At 45.5% G+C, this 16,222-nt stretch overlaps 1 protein-coding gene across 4 annotated transcripts in view; it reads left to right on the plus strand.

Annotated features, from left to right (window-relative positions):
* The window catches only part of GLS2 (glutaminase 2), a 79,293-nt gene extending 63,733 nt beyond the window's left edge, over window positions 1-15,560 (plus strand). For all 4 annotated transcript variants that reach the window (XM_069970457.1, XM_069970458.1, XM_069970459.1 and 1 more), the window contains 5 exons: window positions 1,726-1,818; window positions 12,904-12,965; window positions 13,757-13,833; window positions 13,924-13,987; window positions 14,073-15,560. In XM_069970457.1, coding sequence (XP_069826558.1) covers window positions 1,726-1,818; window positions 12,904-12,965; window positions 13,757-13,833; window positions 13,924-13,987; window positions 14,073-14,220 — 444 coding nt within the window. In that variant the 3' untranslated portion in view covers window positions 14,221-15,560. The remainder of the gene's footprint in view (window positions 1-1,725; window positions 1,819-12,903; window positions 12,966-13,756; window positions 13,834-13,923; window positions 13,988-14,072) is intronic.
* Window positions 15,561-16,222: the final 662 nt, after the last annotated feature.

Genomic DNA, 16,222 nt, shown 5'->3' on the forward strand with positions numbered 1-16,222 from the left:
ATGCAAAGCAATTTTTTAAATAAAGATTAAAGATAGAAAAACTTAACACAAATTATAAAAATGTGTGAACTGTGAAAAAAAACACTGCAGCATTGCTCATTTATATTTATTTTTCAGTTTTAAACCGACATTTTTAAATTTTTCAACATTATTGTTAAAATGAAAGGTGCCATTAATGTATAACTTTTCTTGCAAAAAATATAATTTAATACTGCAATGTGGATGAAAAAGAAAACCTGTCACCTCCAAAATGCCTTAGTAAGTTTACTCTGCCACTCAGAAGTGTGTTTATTCCCTGTTTGTAAGAGCCAAAGATGCGTGCCAGTGACATTTCAGCATGATGCCAAGGGAGAGGCGGTACAGACTGGCCTCTTTGGCTCTTACAAACAGGAATTATACTTACTTGTTCCATGTTTGAAGAGGCAGAGTAAACTTAGAAAAGTAATAATGCAATGAATGCACAATAGGCACTGTGGGGGACAATTATCATTAATCAAAGAACAAAAACTAGTATACAAGTATGCAAAGCGTGCACTTCAAACATAAACAGCAGAAAAAAATACCACTGCAATTAAAACCGCCTAATGAACTCATCACTGGTCCAATAAGATTCAGTGATTCCCACTCACACCTATGATATGGGTAGGGAAAGGAGTAAATAATAATATAATAACATGATTTCAGATTTAAGTACATTAACGTTGCAATATCTGTGCAATACAAATCAATGTAGTAAAGTGAAAGTGCTAGTGCAACAAGAAAAAGTGCAGAAGCAAAACAAAAATATAAATATTTAAGTAGAAAAGAAGTATGCATAAAAATAACTACTGCTTTCCAGGGACTGAGGTCCAAAGGGGCCTTACTCAGGGGTCTGATAAATGTCCCCTGTGGTTTTATACTTCACAGGCATTTTGAAGGTAACAAGTTTCCTTTAAAGGCATGTGCCTTACTCTTTGTGTAGATGTATGCCAGCAATGCAGGTATATAAGAAATACAAAAGGATCTAATATGGTTATTTAGATGCCAAATGTGTTATTTATGTAAATGTATGAATACTTTATTACCATAGATAGGGTTTTTTTGTCTTTACACCAGAATGCATTGTAGATGAGATCATATTCTAACAGAGAGTAACATATTGTATATCTAGGGCTTTCTACTAGTCACGTTACAGCTATATTCTAAAAAGATATGAAACACCTATTTAGCCCTGGACTATATTTATGATCTTTCCAGAGAGTAAGCAGAGTGCATGAGAGAAATCATTCCTTCCTATGTAAAGTAGGTTTTGTTGGATAATACCTATTTGATCCTTGAAGGGTGACTAGACTTAGGCCACACTGACAGCTGCTCCATTATCAGGGCATCTGCTCAGAGCCGTATTTACCACTAGGCACCCGTGGTTCGGTGTCTAGGGCAGCACCTTGCAGGGGGGCAGCACCAGGGAGAAGGGGGACAGAAAAAACATTTTTTTTTGTTTTATTTTTTTTAGTTTCCCTCCTCCCGTTCAGACTTGCCAGTAAATCTGATGTCTTTTCCAGGGGGGTGGGGGGTATGGTGGTATTGGTCAGGTCTGGTATCGCCAATAGGTGCGTCTTCAGGTTTAGTGCTTAGGGCAGCAGCAGGTATTAATACAGCCCTGCATCTGCTACAAGCTATACTAACCAGTCTGGATATGGATGTCCTGTATGTTAATCAATAATGTTGAAATTTCTTTCTTTTTAGGAATTAGTCAATTTGTTCAATTTTCATCATTTTGACAACTTGCGCCATTGTGCAAAGAAGGTGGATCCACGCAAAGAAACAAGAGAATCGCAGGTATCATTAAGTACTGTTAATATGATCAGAATACATATTTTAGGTGTGTACAGTAAATGTATAGAGATGCAAAGCTGATGGAAGTGGCAGCTATAGGGACATCTCTTTCTCCCCACTTTACTGCACCACTGACATCTGTCTGAGACAGGAAATAAAATGAATATTATTATTATCATCATCATCCTCCTCCTCTCAGGGTCTTGTACATGTGAGAAAGCCGGTTTAAGTATATAATATATGGCAAAAAAAAGAGAGAGGACCCTTCCTGCAATGGCTTACAATTAGAGATGAGCGAACTTTTCAAAAGTTTGGTCCGAACGGACTTTCGGATTTTTTCGGAAAGTTCGACCGAATTTCGTATTTCTTTGGATTTCATAGTTTAAAGCATCTATATGATACGGGGGTAGTGTATTTGGTTGAATTTAGGGCTCTACATGTCAGTAACATCATTATCTTTTCGATATCTCAAAGTCATTTTTTTTTTTAGACTTCAATATTCAGGGTCTATGCAGGAAAAAGGGTCACAAATACAGTGAAGGGGCAGCAGTAGTCATTGGAGGCCAGTGGAGGTCCAGCAATAGTCATTTGAGGCTAGTACAGGAGCAGCAGTAGTCAACATGGAGGCCAGGCAGGAGCAGCAGTAGCCAACATGGAGGGCAGGCAGGATCAGCAGTAGCCAACATGGAGGGCAGGCAGGATCAGCAGTAGCCAACATGGAGGGCAGGCAGGATCAGCAGTAGCCAACATGGAGGGCAGGCAGGATCAGCAGTAGCCAACATGGAGGGCAGGCAGGATAAGCAGTAGCCAACATGGAGGCAAGGCAGGAGCAACAGTAGCCAACATGGAGGGCAGGCAGGAGCAACAGTAGTCAACATGGAGGGCAGGCAGGATCAGCAGTAGCCAACATGGAGGGCAGGCAGGAGCAGCAGTAGCCAACATGGAGGCCAGGCAGGAGCAACAGTAGTCAACATGGAGGGCAGGCAGGATCAGCAGTAGCCAACATGGAGGCCAGGCAGGAGCAGCAGTAGCCAACATGGAGGCCAGGCAGGAGCAACAGTAGTCAACATGGAGGGCAGGCAGGATAAACAGTAGCCAACATGGAGACCAGGCAGGAGCAGCAGAAGCCAACATGGAGGCCAAGCAGGAGCAGAAGGAGCCAACATGGAGGCCAGTTAAGTCCCAGCAGTAGTCAACATGGAGGCCAATATAGGCCCAGCAGTAGCCAACATGGAGGCAAGGGCAGGCACACACGTAGTCAACCTAGATGCCAGTTAAGGCCCTGCAATATCCAACAAGGAGGCAAGGGCAGGCACACCAGTAGTCAACCTAGATACCAGTTAAGGCCCAGCAGTAGCCAACATGGAGGCAAGGGCAGGCACACCAGTTTTTTTTTAAACTTCAATATTCACCATCACAGGGTCTATGCAGGAAATTCACCATTACAGGGTCTATGCAGGAAATTCACCATTACAGGGTCTATGCAGGAAAAAGGTCACAAATACAGTGAAGGAGCAGCAGTAGTCATTGGAGGCCAGTGCAGGTCCAGCAATAGTCATTTGAGGCTAGTACAGGAGCAGCAGTAGTCAACATGGAGGCCAGGCAGGAGCAGCAGTAGCCAACATGGAGGGCAGGCGGGATCAGCAGTAGCCAACATGGAGGGCAGGCAGGATAAGCAGTAGCCAACATGGAGGGCAGGCAGGATAAGCAGTAGCCAACATGAAGGCAAGGCAGGAGCAACAGTAGCCAACATGGAGGGCAGGCAGGAGCAACAGTAGTCAACATGGAGGGCAGGCAGGATCAGCAGTAGCCAACATGGAGGCCAGGCAGGAGCAGCAGTAGCCAACATGGAGGCCAGGCAGGAGCAACAGTAGTCAACATGGAGGGCAGGCAGGATCAGCAGTAGCCAACATGGAGGCCAGGCAGGAGCAGCAGTAGCCAACATGGAGACCAGGCAGAAGCAACAGGAGTCAACATGGAGGGCAGGCAGGATCAGCAGTAGCCAACATGGAGGCCAGGCAGGAGCAGCAGTAGCCAACATGGAGGCCAGGCAGGATCAGCAGTAGCCAACATGGAGGCCAGGCAGGATCAGCAGTAGCCAACATGGAGGCCAGGCAGGATCAGCAGTAGCGAACATGGAGGCCAGGCAGGAACAACAGTAGCCAACATGGAGGGCAGGCAGGAGCAACAGTAGCCAACATGGAGGCCAGGCAGGAGCAGCAGTAGCCAACATGGAGGCCAGGCAGGAGCAGCAGTAGCCAACATTGAGGCCAGGCAGGAGCAGCAGTAGCCAACATGGAGGCCAGGCAGGATCAGCAGTAGCCAACATGGAGGCCAGGCAGGATCAGCAGTAGCCAACATGGAGGCCAGGCAGGAACAACAGTAGCCAACATGGAGGGCAGGCAGGAGCAACAGTAGTCAACATGGAGGGCAGGCAGGATCAACAGTAGCCAACATGGAGACCAGGCAGGAGCAGCAGAAGCCAACATGGAGGCCAAGCAGGAGCCAACATGGAGGCCAGTTAAGTCCCAGCAGTAGTCAACATGGAGGCCAATATAGGCCCAGCAGTAGCCAACATGGAGGCAAGGGCAGGCACACCAGTAGTCAACCTAGATGCCAGTTAAGGCCCTGCAGTAGCCAACAAGGAGGCAAGGGCAGGCACACCAGTAGTCAACCTAGATACCAGTTAAGGCCCAGCAGTAACCAACATGGAGGCAAGGGCAGGCACACTAGTAGTCAACCTAGATGCCAGTTAAGGCCCAGCAGTAGTCAACATGGATGCCAGTTAAGGCCCAGCAGTAGCCAACATGGAGGCAAAGGCAGGCACACCAGTAGTCAACCTAGATGCCAGTTAAGGCCCAGCAGTAGCCAACATGGATGCCAGTTAAGGCCCAGCAGTAGCCAACATGGAGGCAAGGGCAGGCACAGCAGTAGTCAACATGGATGGCAGTTAAGGCCCAGCAGTAGCCTACATGGAGCCAAGGGCAGGAGCAACAGTAGCCAACACAGAGGCCCGGCAGGAGCAGCAGGAGCCAACATGGAGGCCAGTACAGAAGCAGCAGTAGCCAACATGGAGGCAAGGGCAGGCACAGCAGTAGTAAACATGGATGGCAGTTAAGGCCCAGCAGTAGCCAACATGGAGCCAAGGGCAGGAGCAACAGTAGCCAACATGGAGGCCAGGCAGGAACAGCAGTAGCCAACATGGAGGCCAGTACAGGAGTAGCAGTAGCCAACATGGAGGCAAGGGCAGGCACAGCAGTAGTCAACATGGAGGCCAGTACAGGAGCAGCAGTAGCCAACATGGAGGCAAGGGCAATCACAGCAGTAGTCAACATAGATGCCAGTTAAGGCACAGCAGTAGCCAACATGGAGCCAAGGGCAGGTACAGCAGTACTCAACATGGAGGCAAGAGCAGGCACAGCAGTAGTCAACATGGATGCCAGTTAAGGCCCAGCAGTAGCCAATATGGAGGCCAGTGAAGGCACAGCAGTAGTCAACATGGATGCCAGTTAAGGCACAGCAGTAGCCAACATGGAGGCAAGGGCAGGCACAGCAGTAGTCAACATGGAGGCAAGGGCAGGCACAGCAGTAGTCAACATGGATGCCAGTTAAGGCACAGCAGTAGCCAACATGGAGGCAAGGGCAGGCACAGCAGTAGTCAACATGGAGGCAAGGGCAGGCACAGCAGTAGTCAACATGGATGCCAGTTAAGGCACAGCAGTAGCCAACATGGATGCCAGTACAGGAGCAGCAGTAGTCAACATGGATGCCAGTTAAGGCCCAGCAGTAGTCAACATGGATGCCAGTTAAGGCCCAGCAGTGGCCAATTATGAGGCCAGTGAAGGCACAGCAGTAGTCAACATGGATGCCAGTTAAGGCACAGCAGTAGCCAACATGGAGGCCAGTACAGGAGCAGCAGTAGTCAACATGGAGACAAGGGCAGGCACAGCAGTAGTCAACATAGATGCCAGTTAAGGCCCAACAGTAGCCAATTTGGAGGCCAGTGAAGGCACAGCAGTAGTCAACATGAATGCCAGTTAAGGCACAGCAGTAGCCAACATGGAGGCAAGGGCAGGCCCAGCAGTAGTCAAGATGGAGGCCAGTGAAGGCCCAGAAGTAGCCAATATGGAGGCCAGTGAAGGCCCAGCAGTAGCCCGCTCCGCACACGACATCAGTTCACGGAAAGGTGCCAAGTCGACAACTTTAAACGGCAGAGCCTGGAGCACCAGCAACTTGGCCAGGTGGGCGTTCAGCTTGACTGCTGCGGGATTGCTGGGTGCATATGTCTGCCTCCGGTATAGGGACTCCATGATGACAGGCTGCCTACTGCTAGCAACACAGGGGCCACCAGCCGAAGAAGGGAGTGAAGCCACACTCCCTTCCACAGAGGAGGTCTGACTCTGTGAAAGCCCCCCCTGACTACTGCTGCTTCCTGCTGCTGTTGACCGCAGGTCTGCCTGTGCCTGCTGTGACCCACTATCACCCCGTTTCTCCCAGGCGGAAAGGTGGTGGCGCTTCATATGGGCAGCCATGGCGCTGGTGCCAAGATGGAAACTCTTGCCTCTTTTAATGCGCCTGTCGCACAGGCGACAGATGACATAGGTATCCTCCGGGCACTTTTTAAAAAACTGCCACACAGGCGAGGTGTAGAGTCTAGTACCGACAGGCTGCGAGGATGGGCGGGCGCTACCGATACTAGGACCTGCAGTAGGAGATTTCCCCAGTGGTCATCTGCTTGTCCCGGCTACGCTTCCGACTTGTTAGTTGACTACTGCTGCCTGTCTGCTTTTTTGTTGTGGAGGGCCTGCTGGCGGACGGATTCCCGGTTGACGAATCCATCGAATAAGCCAAATCCTGCCGTGGTTCCCATGTAACATCCGATGTAGCATCATTCTGTTCCAGAATAATGCTATCATCCTCATCAGGCTCCTGCTCAGCCCTCTCTCGTCTACTGCCTACTGCTCTCCTGCCAGGCCTAACATGGGCCTGCTCTGATATCGCCTCCTACACAGCTATGCCCTGCACTTAATTGTCCCGTCTCTTCCCCCACATGCTCATCATCATCAAAGAGCAGTTGGCTGCTCATAGACGCCAACAGTTCCCTTGCAAGCGGCGGGTCAAAAGTTAGCGGGATGTTGCTGAGGATGTCAGATGGAGGACGTGGGGGAATTGCTGCGTGCCCGTGCCAAGTCAGGGTTGTGCCCGAGGTACCCACAGATACCTGGCTGGCTGTCTCACTACTCATCCTTGTGGATGTCGAAGTGCGAGCCAGCCACTCCAGGACTGTGGAATTAGACGTGTGGACAGTGTCGGACTGGGCCACCGGGGGGCCGGGGAAACCCCCGGTGGGCCCCGGCCCCCGATGGGCCCCTGAGGTGTCCTGACAAAGGTCCGGGTGGCTGAAGCAGTTTTCCCCCTTCCCCCGGACCTCACTGAGCACAGCCACGCCACTCCCCCCCGCCACCTCCTCCTCCTCCTCCCTCCTCCTCCTCCTCCCTCCTTCCCCCAGACCTCAGTGAGCACAGCCACTCCGCCCCCCTCCTCCCTCCTCCCTCCTTCCCCCGGACCTCACAGAGCACAGCCACTCCACTTCCTCCTCCTCCTTCCTCCTCCATGCGGTTCCGTGCCTCACTCAGCAGCGCTGGATGTGATCTCCTCAGCCGGCGCGATGCGATGACGTCATCACGCGTGCCGGAGGATCCATCCCTGCGGTGCAAAGAAGAGAGAACACAGCTAGAAGAGAGAAGACCCGTCCCCTGGCCGGATTACGTGAGTATGACTTTTTTGTTTATGTTGAGGCAGAGCAGGGGGCATATACTATGGGGCAGAGCAGGGGGCATATACTATGGGGCAGAGCAGGGGGCATATACTATGGGGCAGAGCAGGGGGCATATACTATGGGGCAGAGCAGGGGGCATATACTATGGGGCAGAGCAGGGGGCATATACTATGGGGCAGAGCAGGGGGCATATACTATTGGGCAGAGCTGGGGCATATACTATGGGGCACAGCAGGGGGCATATACTATGGGGCACAGCAGGGGACATATACTATGGGGCAGAGCAGGGGGCATATACTATGGGGCAGAGAAGGGGGCATATACTATGCGACATATACTATTGGGGCAGAGCAGGGGGCATATACTATGGGGCAGAGCAGGGGGAAAATACTATGGGGCAGAGCAGGGGGCATATACTATGGGGCAGAGCAGGGGGCATATACTATGGGGCAGAGCAGGGGGCATATACTATGGGGCAGAGAAGGGGGCATATACTATGCGACATACTATTGGGGCAGAGCAGGGGGCATATATTATGGGGCAGAGAAGGGGGCATATACTATGCGACATATACTATTGGGGCAGAGCAGAGGGCATATACTATTGGGGCAGAGCAGGGGGCATATACTATTGGGGCACAGCAGAGGGCATATACTATTGGGGCAGAGCAGGGGGCATATACTATTGGGGCAGAGCAGGGGGCATATACTATTGGGGCAGAGCAGAGGGCATATACTATTGGGGCAGAGCAGGGGGCAGATACTATTGGGGCAGAGCAGAGGGCATATACTATGGGGCAGATACTATTGGGGCAGAGCAGGGGGCATATACTGAGGGGGCAGAGCAGGGGGCAGATACTATGGGGGAAGAGCAGGGGGGCATAACTATGGGGTCAGGGGGCATTACTATGGGGGCAAGGGGACATTAATATGAGGGCAGGGGAAATCACTATGAGGAAAGGGCAGGTTACACACATACTTCCTTACTTTACTGCACATGACACCAGGTAGTGGAATTACTACTGTATGGGAGTCTATGGGTGGGGAAAAGGGAAGGAAGTTGCTGGAAATGTGCGGAGCCTAAGATGTCTGTCTGACAGGTTCTGAGGAGAAGAATTGTAGCAAGAGGAACTCATCATGGAGGCCTGGGCCGGATGGAGGGGAAATGAAGAGTGATCTCCTCAGATCAAAGAAGACGTCACCTGTGAGTCACTGAATTAGTTTTTTTTTTTTTGTATTTTGTAGAACTTTATTTTGTGAGTGTGCCCCGATGTATAAAGGTTAGGAAACATTGCCATATGCCAAAATACACACATAGAAACTTTCCTATACAGGGTGGGCCCCTAGAGTCAGTTTCCCTGGTGGGCCCAAGGTACCCCAGTCCGACACTGCGTGTGGACACGACCCTGGTGTGACAAAGGAAGCTCAGGCCTGCCACTGGACCCTCTTCCTGCACTACTTCCTCTTCTGCCCCTTGAGCCAGACACTCTGCCCTGCCCTCTGCCTGAAACGCTTTGTGAGGTGACTGTGACTGTGAGGTGAGGTGACTTTATATTCAAATTCTGATTGCTACACTTGGTAGATGAGAACAGTATTTTCTGTAATATATAGGACTCGTATATATGTATATATAGGACTTGTAATATATAGGACAAGTATAGAAATTGTCTAAAGCCCTTTTTTTAAGATACTCTGCTATACACCTGCACCAGGTATTTTTTGTCTCTCAGGATAAGACGGATGTGATATACACACTGTCAATCAGGAGGGTCCAAGTATAGAAATTGTCTATATATTTAGCACTTTTTTAAAGATAGAATGCTATACACCTGCACCAGGTATTTTTGTCTCTCAGGATAAGACGGATGTGATATACACACTATCAGAAGGGTCCAAGTATAGAAATTGTCTATATATATAGTGGTGCCTTGGATTACGAGCATAATTGGTTCCGGGACTGAGCGTGTAATCCAAATCCACTCTTAAACCAAAGCAAATTTTCCCATAAGAAATCATAGAAATTCAAACAATTGGTTCCACACCCCAAAAATAATGATTTATTATTCTGAATAACATGTAAAACAGATGAAACAAACATTCAGAAACAGCAGAATATGTGATAGTATAAGTTACTGTACAGTAATGTCGAGGATGGGAAACACAAGGGCTGACAGAGACTGCAGGGAACATGAAGGAATGAGCAGGGCAGATGTGGGCACATACATGCAGCGCTCTCTGTCTGGGGAGAGAGGGGTTACAGCTATGGAGAGATTACCTCCACAGTCCTGTCCCCTGATGTAAGCCCCAGCCTGAAGTGGATCTGCTATGATTTGGAAGGTGAGGGAGACTACCTAGGTCAGAGTACAGTGCTGTAGACCCTGCTATGCAGACCATGCCCCTCCCCCACTCAGTACAGAGAGCTCTTAAACCAAAGAAATGCTCTTAAGCCAAGTCACAATTTTGAAAAACTGTGAGCTCTTAAACCAAAATGCTCTTAAACCAAGTTACTCTTAAACCAAGGTACCACTGTATATATATATATATATATATATATATATATATATATATATATATATATATACACACTCACCGGACACTTTATTAGGTACACCATGCTAGTAACGGGTTGGACCCCCTTTTGCCTTCAGAACTGCCTCAATTCTTCGTGGCATAGATTCAACAAGGTGCAGGAAGCATTCCTCAGAGATTTTGGTCCATATTGACATGATGGCATCACACAGTTGCCGCAGATTTGTCGGCTGCACATCCATGATGCGAATCTCCCGTTCCACCACATCCCAAAGATGCTCTATTGGATTGAGATCTGGTGACTGTGGAGGCCATTTGAGTACAGTGAACTCATTGTCATGTTTAAGCAGAAATCGAGACTCATCAGATCAGGCAACGTTTTTCCAATCTTCTACTGTCCAATTTCGATGAGCTTGTGCAAATTGTAGCCTCAGTTTCCTGTTCTTAGCTGAAAGGAGTGGCACCCGGTGTGGTCTTCTGCTGCTGTAGCCCATCTACCTCTAAGATCGACGTACTGTGCGTTCAGAGATGCTCTTCTGCCTACCTTGGTTGTAACGGTTGGCTATTTGAGTCACTGTTGCCTTTCTATCAGCTCGAACCAGTCTGCCCATTCTCCTCTGACCTCTGGCATCAACAAGGCATTTCCGCCCACAGAACTGCCGCTCACTGGATGTTTTTTCTTTTTCGGACCATTTTCTGTAAACCCTAGAGATGGTTGTGCGTGAAAATCCCAGTAGATCAGCAGTTTCTGAAATACTCAGACCAGCCCTTCTGGCACCAACAACCATGCCACGTTCAAAGGCACTCAAATCACCTTTCTTTCCCATACTGATGCTCGGTTTGAACTGCAGAATATTGTCTTGACCATGTCTACATGCCTAAATGCACTGAGTTGCCGCCATGTGATTGGCTGATTAGAAATTAAGTGGTAACGTGCAGTTGGACAGGTGTACCTAATAAAGTGGCCGGTGAGTGTATATATATATATATATATATATATATATATATATATATATATATATATATATATTTATATATGTATATATATATATATATATATATATATATAGCACTTTTTTAAAGATATAATGCTATACACCTGCACCAGGTATTTTTGTCTCTCAGGATAAGACAGATGTGATATACACACTATCAGAAGGATCCAAGTATAGAAATTGTCTATATATATAGCACTTTTTTAAAAAGATATAATGCTATACACCTGCACCAGGTATTTTTGTCTCTCAGTATAGGACGGATGTGATATACACACTATCAATCAGAAGGGTCCAAATATAGAAATTGTCTATATTATATATATATATATATATATATATATATATAGCACTTTTTTAAAGATATAATGCTATACACCTGCACCAGGTATTTTTGTCTCTCAGGATAAGAAGGATGTGATATACACACTATCAATCAGAAGGGTCCAAGTATAGAAATTGTATGTATATATATATATATATATATATATATATAGCACTTTTTTAAGGCTGGGTTCACACTATGTATATTTGAGGCTGTATTTGGTCCTCATGTCAGGTCCTCATAGCAACCAAAACCAGGAGTGGATTGAAAACACAGAAAGGATCTGTTCACACAATGTTGAAATTGAGTGGATGGCCGCCATATAACAGTAAATAACGGCCATTATTTCAATACCACAGCCGTTGTTTTAAAATAACAGCAAATATTTGCCATTAAATGGCGGCCATCCACTCAATTACAACATTATGTGAACAGAGCCTTTCTGTGTTTTCAATCCACTCCTGGTTTTGGTTGCTATACAGCCTCACAAATACAGCCTCAAATATACATAGTGTGAACCCAGCCTAAAGATGTAATGCTATACACCTGCACCAGGTATTTTTGTCTCTCAGGATAAGACAGATGTGATATACACACTATAAGAAGTATAAGACTTCTATATCTGCACAGCACATTTTGGTTCCATGCACCCTTTGCTGTCCTATGCCTAATCTATCTATCTTTCGCCCTTTCTATATTTATCTCTCAATCACTAGATGTTTCTCCTCTCCGCTTTCCTAATCTTTCCTTTCCCACAATATCTTCTCAGTAGTCTGTAGTACACAATAGCAGCACCAGCAGCTTGCTTCCTCTCTCTCTACACATTGCGCGGTGCGGTCATGTGACTGCTCCTCTTAAAGCAATACCGACGTCACACAGGGGGTGGGCTAGTGCAAGATCCCTGCTGATTGGATGTGTTCCGGGCATCATGGGAAAGCGCTTTTCCCGCCCGGAACTCTTCCTGCTTTCTAGAATGACGGCTGCCATTTTAGAAAGCAAGAAAAAAAAAATTAAAAATTGGAGCGGATTTTCAAAAATCCAAATCCGATTGGACTCGGATTTTTGGAAAAATCCGAACCGGATCCCATACTGGCCGAACCGGTTCGCTCATCTCTACTTACAATGTACAAGGGAAGGGGTAAGAAAACAGGTGACGAAAGGTTATTGTAGGTTGTAGCATTTTTTTAAGCAATGAGTTTTAAGTTGCTTTCAAGAGTGGGCAATGGTTTAATATGTTGGGGTAGTAAGTTTCAAAGTTTTGGGGGTGCATGAAGAAATCTTAGAGTGAGTTGTATGAGAAGCAGAGAAAGCACAGAATCAGAGAAGTGCGGAGGGAACAGGTCATTCCGTGGTTTGGGTATGATTCTAAACACTTTTCTGTTACCTTACATCATAATTGTATTATATAGTGCATTATCTGTCTGGTGCTCAATGTCATTCTTCCTGTTCTCTTCTTTGCAGCACAAGACTGTAGTAAACCTTCTATTTGCAGCCTATAGTGGTGACGTCTCAGCTCTGAGAAGGTAAGTTGTATTTGTTCTCATAAATTTATGTAATAAGGAAAATAAATTACATCTAAGAGTGTCAATATACAAGAATTTTAACAGTGTCATAAATTCAGATGAAATTTATTACCATTTAAAGGGAATGTGGCCTACTGTTTAAATCATGGGTCTCCAAACTGCGGCCCTTCAGCTGTTACAAAACTGCAATTCCCATTATACCTGGACAGCTAAAGTTTTGGATTTGGCTGTCCAGGCATGATGGGAAATGAAGTATTGCAACAGCTGGGGGGTCGCAGTTTGGAGACCCATGGTTTAAATTAACGCAATTAATTTTTTTAAAATAATGTTTGGTAATGTTTTGGTAGTTTTCATTCTGGCAACTAGGCCTAAAACTAAGCTGAGACTTCCTGTTCTGCCTGTGCTGATAAGGAGGAGATTGTTGTGAAATGATATGTACAGCAGTAAAGTAAAATATGCCAATAGTATAGAGAGAAAACAATAACTGAAGCTCACAGCTCAGTCTCCCCCTCCTTGTGGAATGACCTGTTTAAAGTAATATTTCCAATTCATATAATCTGGACAGGTCCTGTCTTTATATGTCTATGGAGCTTGTTGTAAAACATATCTCTAAAATGTTGTTAAAACAGCTCAGGTTTGTTAAGCTCTTTAGGGCAGTGACTAGATTCTATCTGCTTAGATTGAACTCCTCTATCCAGAAGCCTATGCTACATCCACTGTTGTGATTTATTTATTAGAAATTGTTTGCTTCAGCAAAAAAAACAGGACAATAAGTGTTCATTGTATTGCAGATTTGCACTTTCTGCTATGGACATGGAGCAAAAAGACTACGACTCCAGGACTGCTCTACATGTTGGAGCGGCAGAAGGTTTGTAGTCAGGCTATGACAATTTAAACCCCAATTGATCAGGTCAAATAATTTCCTCCATTTTTGATACTTTACTTTTAACTTTGGCAGGACATATGGATGTGGTCAAATTCCTCACAGAAGGTTGCAAAGTTAACCCATTTGTAGAAGACAGGTAAGGCATATGTGTGGTATCATCTCAGTAAATACATATATTTATTAGGTGGCACAAAATTACTCTTTACTTTTATTTTCCTTAGGTGGGGAAGTATTCCTCTACAAGATGCCATAAGGTTTGAGAGACATGATGTGGTGAAATTACTGACTGAATATCAAGAAACTTATGTAAAGAAACAGATGGGGGCAGAAGAACCCATTTCTTTGGAGAATTTAGAGAGTATGGTGTAGCTGATCTCTGTTACAGGGCTTCATCACTTTACAATTGGTTACAACCCACTAAAATTAGCTCTAAGCTTTTTTATATGGATCAGGAAACTATAGTGGTGGAATTTCTACAAAGAAAAGTCCGATTATCTACACATATAGCACAAACATATTCCACAGAGCGTGACCTTACCCACACTGGTCCCTAAATGAATCAATGTCTCTTTGGAGTGTGGGAGTAAACCAGAATATCTAATAGGAGAACATACAAACACCATGCAGGTGTTGCTCCGGTTCAGATTCGAACCTACACTGCTGCAAGACAATAATGCTAACCATTGAGTCACCATGCTGCCCAATCGTATAATAAAGAATCCCTCAGCAGCCAAACTGTGCAGTCCATATGACAGCTCTCTAGGTTAAGTTAAAAGGAGTTGTCTTATTAAGACATCCCTTGTCCACGTGCCTTTTTTAAAAATATTGATACACAAGGGATACATCTCTATGCAGTCAAGGAAATCCTCTTTGAGCTATAAATCTTCTGTAAACCCCACTGTGATTATGCTTTACATACACTAATACACTGTATCAAACTATTAGGACACAGGATAGTTTTGTATTGCTAACATGTTTAGACCAAAGAAAAAAATGGCCCATAATTTCAGCATATATTGCTTACAGGTAATCCATCATTGCGATAGACCACTTTTATAAGGGTAACTATGATGCCAAGCAAAGGGATTCAGCAGAGTAGTTCCCGGGCAATCTCCGACACTGTCAGTGTTTTGACATCTGCTGACGTGCCACTCACACCAAAAATATCTGCTCAGCATAGACAGTATTCCTTGAGTCATGAGTATATAGCACCGTCATGTTCCCCGCAGCCCCAGCTGCATTGCTGATTATGAATGTATCAACCCCTTTAAGCAGGACTGGACATCCTCTTAAAAAATGTTTAAGAGTTCTGTTTTATCACGTTTTTTTCACTCTGATTGTAAGATACATTATTAAAGATATATGTATTATACATAAATATATATTTAAATAAGTAAGAACTATTACATAAATATATCATTTACCAATGTGAAAGTTTAGATTTTGTGTAATACTGGTTTGAAAAGAATCATATTAATAACAGTTCTGCTGCAGCAGAACAGTAAGAAAGCACTTGTAATTATTGATACTAGAATTCAAAGGCTTTACTCACCTTGCTGTCTACAAGTCTTTCCCGTGCGGGGGCTAATTGTTGACACTTATACACGGGCCGATTATCGTCCAATTGAGCGTTGCCAAGGATTGGCCCGTGTACAAAGGGCCTTTAAAAGGGCATTTACACCTCATATTAAATGCCAGCATATTAAAGTGTAAATTTTAAGTGTAAAAACATTTTTGCAGAAATTAATAGTACAAGCAATTTTAAGAAACTCTGTAATAGGTTTTACTGTACTTAAAAAGCTGTTTTACAGCCTCCCTCCTTACTTCTTATCTGCTCATTATCAGGCAAAGTTGTTTTCATTTCAGAGAAGCAAAGTGAAGACAGGTTCTGCTGTGTCCATTATATCCTATGGAGGGGGGAGGGACACAGAAAGATGAGTGAGCAGGAAGAGGAGACAAACAGCTTTGCAGTTGGGAGACTTTATGGGCTCATAAAACACTGGATTCAAAGGTCAGAAAGGTCAGTGCTTATCTGGGAGCTTGGTGAGAGAAGATTGCAGGATGATGTGCTATGCATGGCTGCCTTTTCTCCTCTCTGTGCCCACTCCCTCTCAGCCCCTCCCCCTCCATAAACCATAATGGACACAGAAAAGCTTCTTCTTCCAAATTGATGAGGAAGGCTGCAAAACAGCTTTTTGAGTACAGAAGGAAACTCTTTTGCTTTATGAATCCTACTACAGAGTTTCTTAAAATTGCTTGTACTATTGATATGTATTTCTGAAAAGTGACATTTACATGACATTTACAGTTTAAGATATAATTTTGTGATCAGTGGGGGCCAAACCTCTAGTTCCTTCCAGGTTCCCAAGAA

The sequence above is a fragment of the Dendropsophus ebraccatus genome, chromosome 5 (genome assembly GCF_027789765.1).
Source record: "Dendropsophus ebraccatus isolate aDenEbr1 chromosome 5, aDenEbr1.pat, whole genome shotgun sequence".
NCBI lineage: Eukaryota > Metazoa > Chordata > Amphibia > Anura > Hylidae > Dendropsophus > Dendropsophus ebraccatus.